General features: G+C 48.2%; 11 protein-coding genes across 11 annotated transcripts; 5 read left to right on the top strand and 6 right to left on the bottom strand.

The window, feature by feature from the left end:
* Positions 1-5: 5 nt before the first annotated feature.
* OGAPHI_005532 (uncharacterized protein) lies at positions 6-1,510 on the bottom strand (the record flags this gene model as incomplete). The annotated part of the gene is made up of 4 exons (XM_046206726.1): positions 6-396; positions 691-926; positions 1,065-1,145; positions 1,400-1,510. 4 exons carry the CDS (start codon positions 1,508-1,510, stop codon positions 6-8), a joined length of 819 nt encoding a protein of 272 aa, XP_046059372.1.
* OGAPHI_005531 (uncharacterized protein) lies at positions 528-2,063 on the top strand (the record flags this gene model as incomplete). The annotated part of the gene is made up of 1 exon (XM_046206725.1): positions 528-2,063. The coding sequence occupies one exon, from the start codon at positions 528-530 to the stop codon at positions 2,061-2,063; it is 1,536 nt and encodes a 511-aa protein (XP_046059371.1).
* A 22-nt stretch (positions 2,064-2,085) lies between these two features.
* OGAPHI_005530 (uncharacterized protein) lies at positions 2,086-2,535 on the bottom strand (the record flags this gene model as incomplete). The annotated part of the gene is made up of 1 exon (XM_046206724.1): positions 2,086-2,535. The coding sequence occupies one exon, from the start codon at positions 2,533-2,535 to the stop codon at positions 2,086-2,088; it is 450 nt and encodes a 149-aa protein (XP_046059370.1).
* A 321-nt stretch (positions 2,536-2,856) lies between these two features.
* On the bottom strand, positions 2,857-4,092 carry OGAPHI_005529 (uncharacterized protein; the record flags this gene model as incomplete). Its single annotated transcript, XM_046206723.1, has 1 exon — positions 2,857-4,092. The coding sequence occupies one exon, from the start codon at positions 4,090-4,092 to the stop codon at positions 2,857-2,859; it is 1,236 nt and encodes a 411-aa protein (XP_046059369.1).
* A 161-nt stretch (positions 4,093-4,253) lies between these two features.
* Positions 4,254-4,940, top strand: OGAPHI_005528 (uncharacterized protein; the record flags this gene model as incomplete). Its single annotated transcript, XM_046206722.1, has 1 exon — positions 4,254-4,940. One exon carries the CDS (start codon positions 4,254-4,256, stop codon positions 4,938-4,940), a length of 687 nt encoding a protein of 228 aa, XP_046059368.1.
* On the bottom strand, positions 4,356-5,898 carry OGAPHI_005527 (uncharacterized protein; the record flags this gene model as incomplete). The annotated part of the gene is made up of 3 exons (XM_046206720.1): positions 4,356-4,819; positions 4,956-5,600; positions 5,688-5,898. The coding sequence occupies 3 exons, from the start codon at positions 5,896-5,898 to the stop codon at positions 4,356-4,358; spliced, it is 1,320 nt and encodes a 439-aa protein (XP_046059367.1).
* On the top strand, positions 4,964-7,304 carry OGAPHI_005526 (uncharacterized protein; the record flags this gene model as incomplete). Its single annotated transcript, XM_046206719.1, has 3 exons — positions 4,964-4,971; positions 5,308-5,887; positions 5,979-7,304. The coding sequence occupies 3 exons, from the start codon at positions 4,964-4,966 to the stop codon at positions 7,302-7,304; spliced, it is 1,914 nt and encodes a 637-aa protein (XP_046059366.1).
* A 125-nt stretch (positions 7,305-7,429) lies between these two features.
* On the top strand, positions 7,430-8,872 carry OGAPHI_005524 (uncharacterized protein; the record flags this gene model as incomplete). The annotated part of the gene is made up of 1 exon (XM_046206717.1): positions 7,430-8,872. The coding sequence occupies one exon, from the start codon at positions 7,430-7,432 to the stop codon at positions 8,870-8,872; it is 1,443 nt and encodes a 480-aa protein (XP_046059364.1).
* OGAPHI_005525 (uncharacterized protein) lies at positions 8,215-8,766 on the bottom strand (the record flags this gene model as incomplete). The annotated part of the gene is made up of 1 exon (XM_046206718.1): positions 8,215-8,766. One exon carries the CDS (start codon positions 8,764-8,766, stop codon positions 8,215-8,217), a length of 552 nt encoding a protein of 183 aa, XP_046059365.1.
* A 45-nt stretch (positions 8,873-8,917) lies between the features above and the next one.
* On the bottom strand, positions 8,918-11,974 carry OGAPHI_005523 (uncharacterized protein; the record flags this gene model as incomplete). The annotated part of the gene is made up of 1 exon (XM_046206716.1): positions 8,918-11,974. The coding sequence occupies one exon, from the start codon at positions 11,972-11,974 to the stop codon at positions 8,918-8,920; it is 3,057 nt and encodes a 1,018-aa protein (XP_046059363.1).
* Positions 11,304-12,461, top strand: OGAPHI_005522 (uncharacterized protein; the record flags this gene model as incomplete). The annotated part of the gene is made up of 2 exons (XM_046206715.1): positions 11,304-11,479; positions 12,044-12,461. The coding sequence occupies 2 exons, from the start codon at positions 11,304-11,306 to the stop codon at positions 12,459-12,461; spliced, it is 594 nt and encodes a 197-aa protein (XP_046059362.1).
* Positions 12,462-12,474: the final 13 nt, after the last annotated feature.

The raw sequence follows: 12,474 nt of genomic DNA, 5'->3' as shown, positions 1-12,474 counted from the left end.
ATGTATTATAGGTATTTTCTGGCGAGCGAGCAGACTCTGGAGTCGAACCCGATGCTGCGGATCGGGTCATTGACGTTGTAGAAGGGGCTGAGGAGGTTTTTCACGTACAATTCGTTGACTTCAATCAAAAATTGGCGGATACTCTCGTCCTGGTTTTTTGTGTTAGTGGAGATCAGGAATTTGATGTTTCCCTGAGTGAGATAGCTGTATATTTGGTATCCGTAAAAGGAGTCGAGGTTTTTGGTGAAGATTTGGTTGTTTTTGAACTGTTGATCTTCCAAGATGTCTAGAGAGGAGTTAACGATGAATTGCTGTAATTCTTTGATTTCCAAAGGGAACTTTGGTTTCCCGTCGCCGGACTGTTTGTAAGTACCGATTTCCAGCTCGTAAAGCGGGCTATCGTTCGTGCCAATGATGGCAAAGTAGTACGACATGAAAAGTATCAACAGACAATTAATTCAAGTTCTGGTGCGTGGGTGGGACTTCTAGAAAATAAGACGATTAAGCCTGTTTAGTAATAAAATGCAATGACATCTGTTCTGGATACGCCGGTCAAGCTGAAAAAATATCGGCCGCTTGAGTCCGACAACGGGCTGAATGAGATCCGATCGCAGAACAGTCTCATGAGCACCACTTTGACCAACGATTCAAGCGGATATGAGGTGTTAATAGAAGATACCCAGGAGTTACTTAATACCCGGAAGAGCCTGATCCAGGAATTGAAGCTCGATACGGACCAAATAAACGATCCAAAACCAAAGCTCAACGTGCTCCAGAAAGAAGGCGTTCTGGACCACCACAACAAAAGTCTCCAAATCTCTAGGAAACGAGCAGAAAAAGTCCGAACCATAATCCAGAGCTACTACGATTGCATAGAACGAAGCCAAAAAATCATCCATGTTGATGAATCCGACCATCAGACCCCGCTATTTCCCGAAGTCGAAGGAGTGTTCAATCCTTTGCAAATAATAAGAAACAGACGAATAAGAAAGAAGTACAACGACAAGTTCTTGATTTCACCCCTCGGTGATTACAAGCCGCCGTCGCGGGTGTTCAGCAAATACCGGACCCAGCATCTCATCTGGCAGGTCAACTTGAACGAATACTACAACGACATTATCTGGCGAGAGGGCCATTGGCATGAGCTGAAAAACCCGCGTGGAGAGCTGTACTATCCGTTAGTAGACGGCACGAAACAGACTCCTCCCAAGTCGCGGAAACTGAAACGGCTCCACGAGCAGCTTTTTGTTGGGTTTGATGGCGAGTACAACAAGGAAGACGACGACACTGGCGACGATCCTCGACTCAACTCGCTGCCACGCAACAACGAAAGCTCAGCCTCTCTTGCCAGACAGGAGCATTACCGGTTCAACAGTCTCAAACGCACGCCAGGACCTACACGATCGTTCCGGAGCGACGAAGAGCTGGATGTGCCGAACTCCAGAAATTCCAGCATCGATAAGCTCACGGCGATGTCGCATACGGGCAAGTCTGCAGACTCGTTTGCCATGTCGCACTTTGACGACGATCTCAGCTGCACCAGCGAGATGGTGGAGCAGATGAAGTACGTTAAAAACCTGCGCAGTAGTCTTGTGATGGCAGAGCTGCGGATGCGCACAAACGAGCTCCATCTGGAGGATGCGTTGAGGATCAAGGAGCAGGAAATCGAGGCCAAGCTCCAGCAGTTCGATCTCCACCAAACGCATATACAGGAGGTCTCTGGCCCGCTCCAAGAGGTCATATCCAAGGTGGACGCCACACTTGATAGGTTCGACCAATTCAACAACGTCAAGTCTGTGAAAATCGAAGAGCTGCTCGGCTACTGTGACAGAACCAACGGTGAAATTAACACCTCCATTACACTGAGAATCCGCAACATCCAGGAACAAAAAGACCATCTCACAAACACAAACGACGAATGGTTCTTCCACTTAATATACTCCTGTCTGGAAAACCTGATCGTCATGGCTTTATGGATCGTCTGGATCTTTGTCGAATTCTGGCGACTAATCAAGTACGTTTTCATCATTGTGGTCAAACTACTGAAATTTATATTTCTATAGCGCAGCATCCAAGTCTTATTTATTATTTCTTTCCGAATCCTCCAGTAGATCCAAATCCACCTTCTCCTCTGTCGGTGGTCTCTGCTTCCCATTGCTCGGCAGTAAGCTCGCTCACCTCTGCCTGGACAATTTTCTCCAACACCAATTGTGCGATTCTGTCACCTTCATTAACTTCAAAGTCTTTGCTAGAGTGGTTGAAGAGAACCACCTTCACCTCTCCACGGTAGTCTGCGTCAACAACACCGGCACCAGTGGAAATCCCGTGCTTCACAGCAAGTCCAGAACGTGGTGCCACACGACCATAAGTGCCTTCTGGCACAATGATGCTCAAATCAGTGGCCACGAGTCCTTGGCCATGGCCTGGAATCACAGCTTTCTCGCTGGCATACAGATCGTAGCCCGCAGCCAGTGCAGACCCTCTGGTTGGAGCCTTGGCCTTCGAGGAGCGCAGGAAAACTTTTAGCGGTTGCATCGTTGGTTCTAGTTTTTGCTTCTTGTCAAGATGTTGATCAGTAGTCATAAAACGCGAAGTAATATATCTGCTCGCGTTTTCGCGTGCATTTCGGAGTGGTCTGGCAAGCCATAGTCGGCACACTACAAAGTTTATCGTTCCAGGTTCCTTGGCCCAGTTGGTTAAGGCATCGTGCTAATAACGCGGGGATCAGCAGTTCGATCCTGCTAGGAACCATTTTTTTGCAGCTCCAAGTTTTGGAGCTTTCTTTTTCCAACCGTCTCTACTCACCAACTCAATCGTAAGCGAAGATCGTCTTTGCTATGCTCAATATACATGTATCTATTTCCTGTGCCCGTGGAACTTGTGCGAAAGGTACTTGTACGCCTCTTTTGTGGTGAGCACCTTTCCGTCGTCGTCAGTATAAACAAGATTAATCTGGGAAGTGTTGGACTTCTCGTAAGGAGTCTCACGAAGCAGCTTCAAAGCGCTGCCAATGCCCATGTTATCGTCCACCTTGTCGTGGAGAACATCAAGTTTTGCGGAGATCGACTCCAAATCGACCTTTGGCTGTGCTGGCACGCTATCTGCTTCCACTTCGGGAACTGCGTCTTCAGCAACAGGCTTGAGGTTTTCCAGAAACTCTGCATCTTCGTCAAGCACGGTCTGGCCGTCTCCAACTGTAGGTTGCTCATGCGCCACAACCAGTTTCTTCTCCTGTCGTCTTCTTCTGGAAGCAGCTAGGAAATTATTCATCTCGATCTCGTCGTCTTTCTCGAGATCCTCATTGATCAGCTTCACCTTTTTGAAATCGGCCTCTTTCAGGTCCTCGTTCGAGTTCTTCCGTTTGTTCTGCACCTTTTTCTTCAACTTTTTCATCACAGGAGCAACATAGTCAGAAACCACAGGAGCTTCATCGTCAAGATCCAACAGCAAAGAAACAGGCGGTTTCTTCGTCTGTTTCGGCTTGGGAACAACCTCTCCTATTCTGAACCCGTCCACTTGCTCCTCCTCGACGTCCTTCTTCTTCGACTTGGCGTCCAGAACTCTTTTAACCTTTAATCGCTCGTTCAGTTCGGAGCTCTCCAGCTCGTCCTCTCCGTCGTCTAACACACCCTTATCCTTCAATGTGAACACGGTTTCGTCGTTCTCATTTATAAATTGCCCATACTCTTCTTTATCGTGTGCCACGGCAACACCTTCGAGCGTATCTTCCTGTGTTCGAACCATCGCCTTCTTTTTAGTACTCCTCTTTTTTGGGGCTCCGAGACTGGCCAACCAGTCGTCGTCAGCAACATCCTCCTTGTCCAATTGCGAAATAAGCGTTTCCCCCGACTCCAACTGGCGTCGTTTCAGGTCGCTCTTGGTCTGTGTAATGCGATCTTGCAGATCGTGCGAGGTCTGTTCCTTTTTGCTCTTCTTTTCAGCCTCGAGAAAGTTCTCGTACTCCTTGTCCGGTTTCGTCTCCGAGCGGGCACCAGAAGCCATTCCGCCATTCTCGCCAGGAACAGGAATCAGAGAAAGTCCCAGCTGGGCCCGAAGCTTGTTGGTTTCCTGCACAGATAGGGATATATCCATATCAAGCTTGTTTGGGACGATAAAAAAAATCGCTACGCCAATCGACCCATCAGCCACAGTCACTAAGAATTAGCAACAATAGCTGCATATAAAAGATTTGAGGTAGCCTGTGGAGTTGCTGACAAATTTATCCGTCTTATCTTTCAATCACCCACTCAAATATGGTCCACTACATTATCGACGAAAGCGATCCCAAGGAATCTGGATTGGAGGCCCCATACATAAAGCTGTACTCGCTTGCTACTCCGAACGGGCAGAAAGTCTCAATTCTTTTGGAACTTCTCGGGCTGGACTATCATGTGCGGAAAATCGACATTTCCAGAGGCGAATGCAAAGAGGACTGGTACTTGCAATTCAATCCAAACGGCAGAATCCCATCCCTCACTGATGTGGACGCCAAGGGTAAAGTCACCCACATTAATGAAAGTGCTGCCATCATGATGTATCTGTGTGACAAATACGACAAGGACAGAAAGTACAGCTTCGAATACGGCACAGACTTGTATTATGAGCAGTTGGAATGGGTGTTTTTCCAGATGGCTGGATTGGGACCAATGAAGGGACAGTTCCACCACTTTGCTTTCTATGCTCCTGAAAAAGTGCCATATGGTATTGACAGATACCGCAAGGAAACCGTGAGACTGTTTTCCGTGTTGGAGGAGAGACTCACCCGTAACAAGACCGGGTACCTGGTGGGCGACCATTTGTCCATTGCCGACCTTGTTTCCTGGCCATGGGTCAACAGACCAAGATTAGAGGAGCTGGAGCAGTTCCCAAGATTGAGTCAGTGGCTCAAGGACATTGGTGAGATTGACGCCGTCAAGCGTGGAAGCCAGATCCCTGCTTGATCGGCTATTGGTTACGTATAGCTATGCTTAAGTATTGCTTCCATTGAGTTCCGTCAAGCAATTGTTGTGCTGCGATATTGCAATAGAAACTTTCCACCTTCCCTTTCTCGTAGTTCTCCACTTTGAACGGGTCCAGCGACGGCGACCGCAGCTGAGGTTTGGCAAATTTGGCAAAGATCATCGGCACGGGACTGCTGTCGAACATGGCCAGCCCTCCTCGCGTGAACCCTGTTGGTGTGACAAACATCAAAATAGCCTGTGTCTTATTCTGGTTCTGTCGGATATAGTTAGCATAAGTGCCATTGAGCTCGCGGACCGTCTTGACGTCCATCTTAGCCCGTTCCCAGCACTTGCACTGCACCAAGAGTCGCACTGTCGAGCCCGAAGCGGGGAAATTTGGCGGTGAGGCGTCGCCTGGCGAAACCGTCACAGAATTGAGGTCCAGTGTTGCTTGCAGATCGACTCCTCCGTCATGGGCACCGCCTTGGTGGATCACCCGGCTTGGCGCTAGTGTCTGCGAGAGGAAGTCGGCGAACGATATTTCGTACGCTGATCCGGTGAATACCGTCGACCGCGGCGACGTGCCAGCGACTTTGGCGTGGCTCAAGTACGACTCAAACGAGTTGAACTTTGGCGACGAAAATACCCTTGTAGAGTACGCTCTGACAGCCAGCGATCGTACCAACCACAGTGACTTGGCTGTATGTGCACCCATTTCTCACTGCTGTGTCAGTTGTGTCAATTTACGTTCGATCCGGTCAAAAGTACGTGACAAGTCTCTGTCTGTTTTGGCGAGATGGTCAAGCGCGTCGTTTAGTTCTGTGGTGATCTTTTCGGATATCTCAGAGACAGAGAGCTGTGTCTTGGGTGGCTGGTCGATTTCCAAACGTAGGCCGGGTTCACTGGAAACTGGTTCTTTAATAGCTGGAGCACTGCTATTGTCGCTGGTTTCAGACATGTTTAAAATGCACAGCCGAAAAATATTTTTAAGTAATGGCTCGCAAAACAAAGAACCAGCTTCGACGGGAGCGGGCGAAGCAGAAAAGGGAGCTTTCGTTAGCCAACGGGGATGTAAAACCTGAGTTGAAAAAAGAGTCTGTGGAGCCAGAAGTGCCCGACTCGCCGCTGGACGTGGTCGTGGAAGAGGCGCCTCTTGGTGAATACGAAGAGTTCAAAGCAGTGTTTGACAAGTTCCAGTCACGCAACGACGAGGATCAAACTCAGGAAGAGCAACCAGAAAACACAGAAAACAACCAGATACAGTCTTTTGAAGGCCTGGAAGGGGACGATTTGCCCGAACAGCTGTCCAAACGTCAGTTCAAGAAAAAGTACAAAATACCACTGGCCTATCTGAAGGCCGAATCAGACAAACCGGAGCTTCTGGAGATGGCCGACGCAGACTCACCTGACCCACGTCTTTTGGCATACCTCAAGAGCCAGCACAACGCCATTCTTGTGCCGCAGCATTGGGCTGCTGCCAAAGGGTTTCTAATGGGGAGAAGAAACTACGACAGGCCTCCGTACCAACTGCCGAAATTTATCGCCGATACAGGCATCATCCAGATGAGAAGCTCAATGAACGATAACGAGTCCACACTGAAACAGCGGATGCGGGAGCGTGTGCAACCTCGAATGGGCCAGCTGGACATCGACTTTAATAAGCTCTACGATGCGTTTTTCAAGAACCAGACGAAACCGGACATGCTGCGCTTTGGAGAAGTGTATTTTGAAGGTTTGGAGAGTATAGAGCTTTTGGGACCGTTTAAGGTGGGCAAGTATAGACCAGGTGTGATGACTCCGCGGTTGCGCGAGGCCTTGGGTATGGTTGGTGGCAAGTCGCGGCTGCCTCCATGGTACGAGAAGTTTCAAAAACTGGGCCCGCCTCCAAGCTACCCCTACATGCGCATACGAAGTGACGGCACGGTATCGTTTGACAACGATCAGAGAACGATAGTAAGTCGAGGAGAGCCCGTTGATCGTACAAGATGGGGTCAGTTGGAGGAAGAGAGCGAGTCCGAGAGCGAAGAGGAGGAAGAAGAAAGCGATACCGAGGAGAAACCTAACGAATACGTCCCCTCTAACGAGGACATAATGATCGACTCGATACAGGAGACTAAGACGCCAATCCAGTTGAAGTCACAGCCTGTCCAACAACCAGACACTACCGATGAGGGGCCTAAACATCTGTACACTGTGCTGAAAGAAAAAAAAGGGGGCCAGACAGACAGTATCTACGGCACCGAGAGTTTGGCATACGATTTAAAACGGGGGCCATCCGAGGCCGATGCGAAGCCCGAACAGGAGCCAAAGAGGTTGAAAACGCAACCTCCCGTCAAGACAACACAGGAAAAGTTCAGATTCTAGCGATGTGTATAGTATAATAAAGCCAAGGCTGTGCATTTAATTTTCTCAAATTTTTTACCTATATGGAGAGGAAGAGGTCTGCGCACGAGAGCGGCGACGAGGGCGCGAAGAGAATCAAGTCGAAGATGTCTAGTCCTCTAAAACTCACGTCTGTGATGACAACAAAAATTGAGTATGCTGTGACACAGTTACAGCAGAGCATACGGGAGATTTTGGCAGAGTCTCCAAATTTGAAGCAGCTACGCAAGGCTTTGAAGCATGTGCACGAGCAGAGCGACTCCAAAGAGGTTCTTATTACTGCTACAAGGAACCAAAAACTTTACTTGGCTGCCACGCTAAAGAGTTTATACGAGGAAGGTGATTTGAAGCTATTTGAGCAGATCGTGGCCTTTGATGAGCATACAAAACTGAAAGGAACAGGAAACTCCAAGCTTCGAATTAAAAAAGACAAATACGAGTGCAATAACGACGACCACATAGTTCCTGGAATCCCTCCCCTTCCTAAGATTAATGATCCTACCATCGAGGCGACCGTGTTTACGCACAAGTCTGCAGTTGGAAACACCAAGTATTTGTCCAAGACGGAGCTCCTTAACTCCAACAACGAGCGACTAGAGTTCCTTGGAGACTCCGTGATCAACAGTTTAGTGACTCAGCTATTGTTTCAGATGTATCCAAACTACAACGAAGGAAAACTGTCCATTTTGCGAGCCCAAATAGTGAATAACAACTCGTTGGGCGAGTTTTCTCGAATGTATGGCTTTCCCGACAAACTGTTGGTGAATTTTGCCAAAGACGCTGCATTTAGCCAGGGAAAGCACAAACTGTATTCCGACGTTTTTGAGGCTTACGTCGGTGGTTTGTATGTGGACTCAGGATACAACAATCTCGACGAAATCAAACATTGGCTTTACCTACTAATTCGACCTCGCTTGTCGGGCCTCACAGGAAGCTTGTATGAGGATTCGGTCGATCTGAATTCTAAGGGAAAACTGTACAGTCTGATTGGGTCTGCTGCCAATCCGCCGAAATACGTCACCACTAGAGTCGGTAACGGCTTGGACGTTTCATTTATGGTGGATTGCATGATGGGGGATGAGGTGATAGGTACAGGAGAAGGCCACAACCAAAAGGAAGCAGGTTTGTATGCTGCCGAAAACGCATTGGGCAAACACGACGTTATTGAGAAGTACATGAAACTAAGAGAAGAGACACCAAGGGAAGTCTCGGTGGTTGCTACCAAAATACCCGAAACCACTCGAAAGCAGGAACCTCTACCCGAAATCAACCCGCAAGACGAACAATTGGTACTACCTGTGCGTGTGGAAGCCTCAGACGTGAACGTGAACTCTTCCGACAAGCTGTATTCGCTGCTGTCTAAGAACAAAATTTTGCCGGTGTACAAAACCACTGGCAAGGGAACGCAGTTTACAACAATGCTCACGATCAACGACGTGGACATCTGCTCCTCTGTTGGAACGAGTAAAAAGAAGTCAAGGAACCAGTGCGCGAACTTTGTGCTGGAACACCTGGGCGTTTTGAATCAGTGCCACGCTTTCCTGGACTAATAGAACGCAATCAGAATAATATTAACCGGTAACTTACTCTACATCTCATTTCTTGGGCCTCTTGACCTCACGGTCGTCCGATGCAAGGTCGATCGGCTCTGCGCTATCCTGACGACTTTCGTTTTCGACTCCTTTTGGCTTCTTTGGCTTCCGTTTCAACGAAGCCGGGTTCTCGACCTCTCTCGTCAAAGCCAGCAGCAATGTAGCCACTCTTCTGCTCAGCTCAATGCTCGATCTGGACTTGAAGTAGAACGCACATCTGAACTCGTCCTCCTTCATTATGTCTGCCTTGATCAAGTCGTACAGATTCTTCCTGCTGAGTCCGTACTCGTTCACCTTAAGCAACAAGAACCGGTCTTCAACCTCTGTATACAGTCTCTTTGAGTTGTTTGGCGGATAGATGATGTTTAGGTCCTGCAATGGAGCTTCGTATTGGCGAACTTTATCCCAAAGAATTTCCTGTTGTAACAAAATCTTCTGGATCTTCTTCTCTCCCTGCTCAATCTGGTTAACATACTTCTCCCAGCCATCGATCTCTCGGTACCTTTGCCAGAACACCTCACTGTACTTGGCAACATCTTCAACAGACTTTGTTCTCAAATCAGTGGCTATCGCCGTGTAGCTCTTGGACCCGTGTCTTGCACAGCTGTGAACAAACGACAAAAAGTCACGCTTATTCCAGTTGTCGAATCCCTGGGTTAAAAGCTCGTCTTTGAGAGTCTGCTCCTCCTCTGTAAGTTCTTCGGCGTTGTCTATTTTCTCCTGCTCATCGCGTTGCTGCTGTTTGCTCCGCTCCATTCTTTCGCCACGATCCGCCTTGGTCTCGTCGTCGCTCGCAACAAACTCATCTTCGCTGTCCAGTCCGTCCAGCAACGGTGCCTGGAAACCAATCTTTTTCTTGTATGCTAATTGCTCCTTCTCCAACAGTCCTTTCAGTTGCGGAGGATAGAACTGGAAATCCTGGATGTGGTACTGCTTAGGCCCTTTATATGGCGAAGGGCGACCGTTCTGTAACACGTCTTTGTAATAATTGTCCACGGAGTACTGATGCTCCTTTCTGTGTCTTCTGGACGGGTTGACCCACAAATCAAGAGTTGAGTTCTCCCGTTTGGCAAAGTTCTGTCCGTTCCACTCGTAAGCAGACGAGTCCGACGTGAAGTTTTGCAAATCGTCCAGACCCAGCTTGGCGTACTTCACATTCAAGGAATCCGTCTTTTCCTTACCCTTGTTCAAAATGGCCTCAATGTCTGTGTCCAACTCGGCGTTCGAGGACTTGTTGTTGAAGACATCCTGTGCACCGTGCTGAATCATTCCCAATAAATCATCCTTGGTGTTTCCAATGCTCTGCGAGGTAGCCTTGTTATTCGTACGGCCTTGTTGAATAACAAGTTGGTCCAAACGCAGTTTCTGTGCAGCTCTTTCTAAAACTTTCTCCTCAATAGCGTTCTCAGTGACGAATCTATAGACCTTGACCTGCTTTTTCTGTCCAATTCTGTGAGCACGATCCATGGCTTGCAAGTCTGCCTGCGGATTCCAGTCGGAGTCATACAAAACGACCGCGTCGGCAGTGGTCAAATTGATACCCAATCCACCTGCTCTTGTGGTAAGCAGGAAAATGAATTTGTCAGAGTTGGGCTTGTTGAAGTCATCAATGGACTGAATACGGTCTTCATGGGCAGTGGATCCGTCAATACGACAATACTCGTATCCTCTGAAATAGCAGTAATCTTCCAAAATGTCTAACAGTCTGCTCATCTGGGAGAAAATAAGCACTCTGGAACCTTCGCTTTGAAGCTTTTTCAATAGTTTGTCCAAAACGATCATCTTGCCGCAGTTGTACACAAGGTGCTCGTCTGTTGTAAATGGAGGTCCTGGCTCTGCTCCTTCGAACAAATAAGGGTGGTTGCAACATTTTCGCAACTGCATCACAATGTTCAGTAATCTGGTCTTTCCCTCTCTCTTACCAACAGCTCCGTTGACAGCGTCGATGTCTTTCTCCAGAAGATTTCTATACCACTTGACTTGCATATCTGTCATACCAACGTAAACATTAATTTCAACTTTTGGAAGCAACGATTTCTCGACATCGCTTTTGACTCTTCTCAAAAGGAAAGGTGACAACACCTTGTGCAACTTTTTGACAACCTGGTCCTGGTCTTCTTCTCCTTGGCCTTCAAACCATTCGTTGAATACCTCGTCATCGCCAAAAACATCTGGTAAAATGAAATTCAAAAGAGCCCAAAGCTCATGCAAATTGTTCTGAAGAGGAGTTCCTGTAATTAGAAGTCTGTGTTTGGAGTAGAACAACCGGATGATTTGCGACAACGCGCTCTCCTCGTTTTTGATTCTGTGCGCTTCGTCGATGATGATGTACTCCCATCTGACCTTTCCGAGCTTCGATTTCTCGCGGATCACCATTTCGAACGAGGTGATGCACACATCAAAATCAGCCTCCATTAATCTATCATTCAATAGCTCGGCCCGCTCCTCCTTGTTACCTTGCAGCACCAGAACGTTCACGTCCGGCGTCCACTTGGCAAACTCTCTTCTCCAGTTGTCCAACGTCGATTTCGGAACAACCACGATGAACGGTCCATCGATTCCCTTGTAGTAGCGCAAAAACCCGAGAAAAGATATTGTCTGCAGCGTTTTACCCAAACCCATCTCGTCAGCGAGAATTCCGGACAAACGGTTCTCATACAATGAAATGAGCCAGTTGAGTCCCTGAATCTGATAGTCTCTGAGCTTACCTTGGATGTAGGAAGGAGACTCTGTAAGAACCGTTGTATCCTCCTCAAACTCTTCGTCGTGGATCAACTCCGCATCTTCCTCCTTCTCTGACTTCCGTCTACGGCCCGAGCCGCTCTTCTTCGCCTTCTTGCCGCTGCTGTTCTGCGAATCAATCTGGCGAATCAGATTCATCAGCTTCTTATCCTTGGACGCGTTCAAATCGATAAAGTGCCGGAACAGATGCGTCAGGTTCAGAAGATACTTGAACCGCTTGGTGCTGTCCTCAACATCCTTCAGACGCTCTGTTTTCGCATCGGACTGGAGAAAGAATCTCTTTTTGCGTTGCTGGAGCGTCTCCGTCTTGTCTGGCATCGTATAATTATTTGCCTGCAAATAACAACAAGACTTTTCACCATATTTATTTGCTTTACGGCTGTGCAGTCAGTTTTTACCAATGAGACAGCCATCGGGGGAGCAGTTGGCTTTTCACCACGCGGTGTTCACAGAAACAAGCCGTATACCCTTTGGGCACGCCACATCGTATGGCCAGATTGCTAGGCGAATTTACCGGCCCCAGAATGCCAGACAGGTCGGCATGTCGCTCAAGAACATGGACACCTACACGCGTTTTTTCGATGATCCCGAGTTTGCCAATCTTCCCTGGTGGAGGGTGGTCAATTCTCAGGGCGTGATATCCAAGCGAGAACGCGCAGAATCGGTGGTTACGCAGGCCGAGCTGCTCCAGCGGGAAGGAGTTGAAGTCCACCAAAGAGGTGGTGAATATTTCATAGACCTGAACCAGTACGGCTGGTTCGAGGATCCGAGCGATACTGAGGACGGGAGCGAGGAGGACGATTAACCTTTGTACAAAT

Source organism: Ogataea philodendri (genome assembly GCF_020536065.1).
Source record: "Ogataea philodendri strain CBS6075 chromosome Unknown scaffold3, whole genome shotgun sequence".
In the NCBI taxonomy this organism is placed as follows: domain Eukaryota; kingdom Fungi; phylum Ascomycota; class Pichiomycetes; order Pichiales; family Pichiaceae; genus Ogataea; species Ogataea philodendri.
This window is presented reverse-complemented; position numbering and strand designations above follow the sequence as displayed.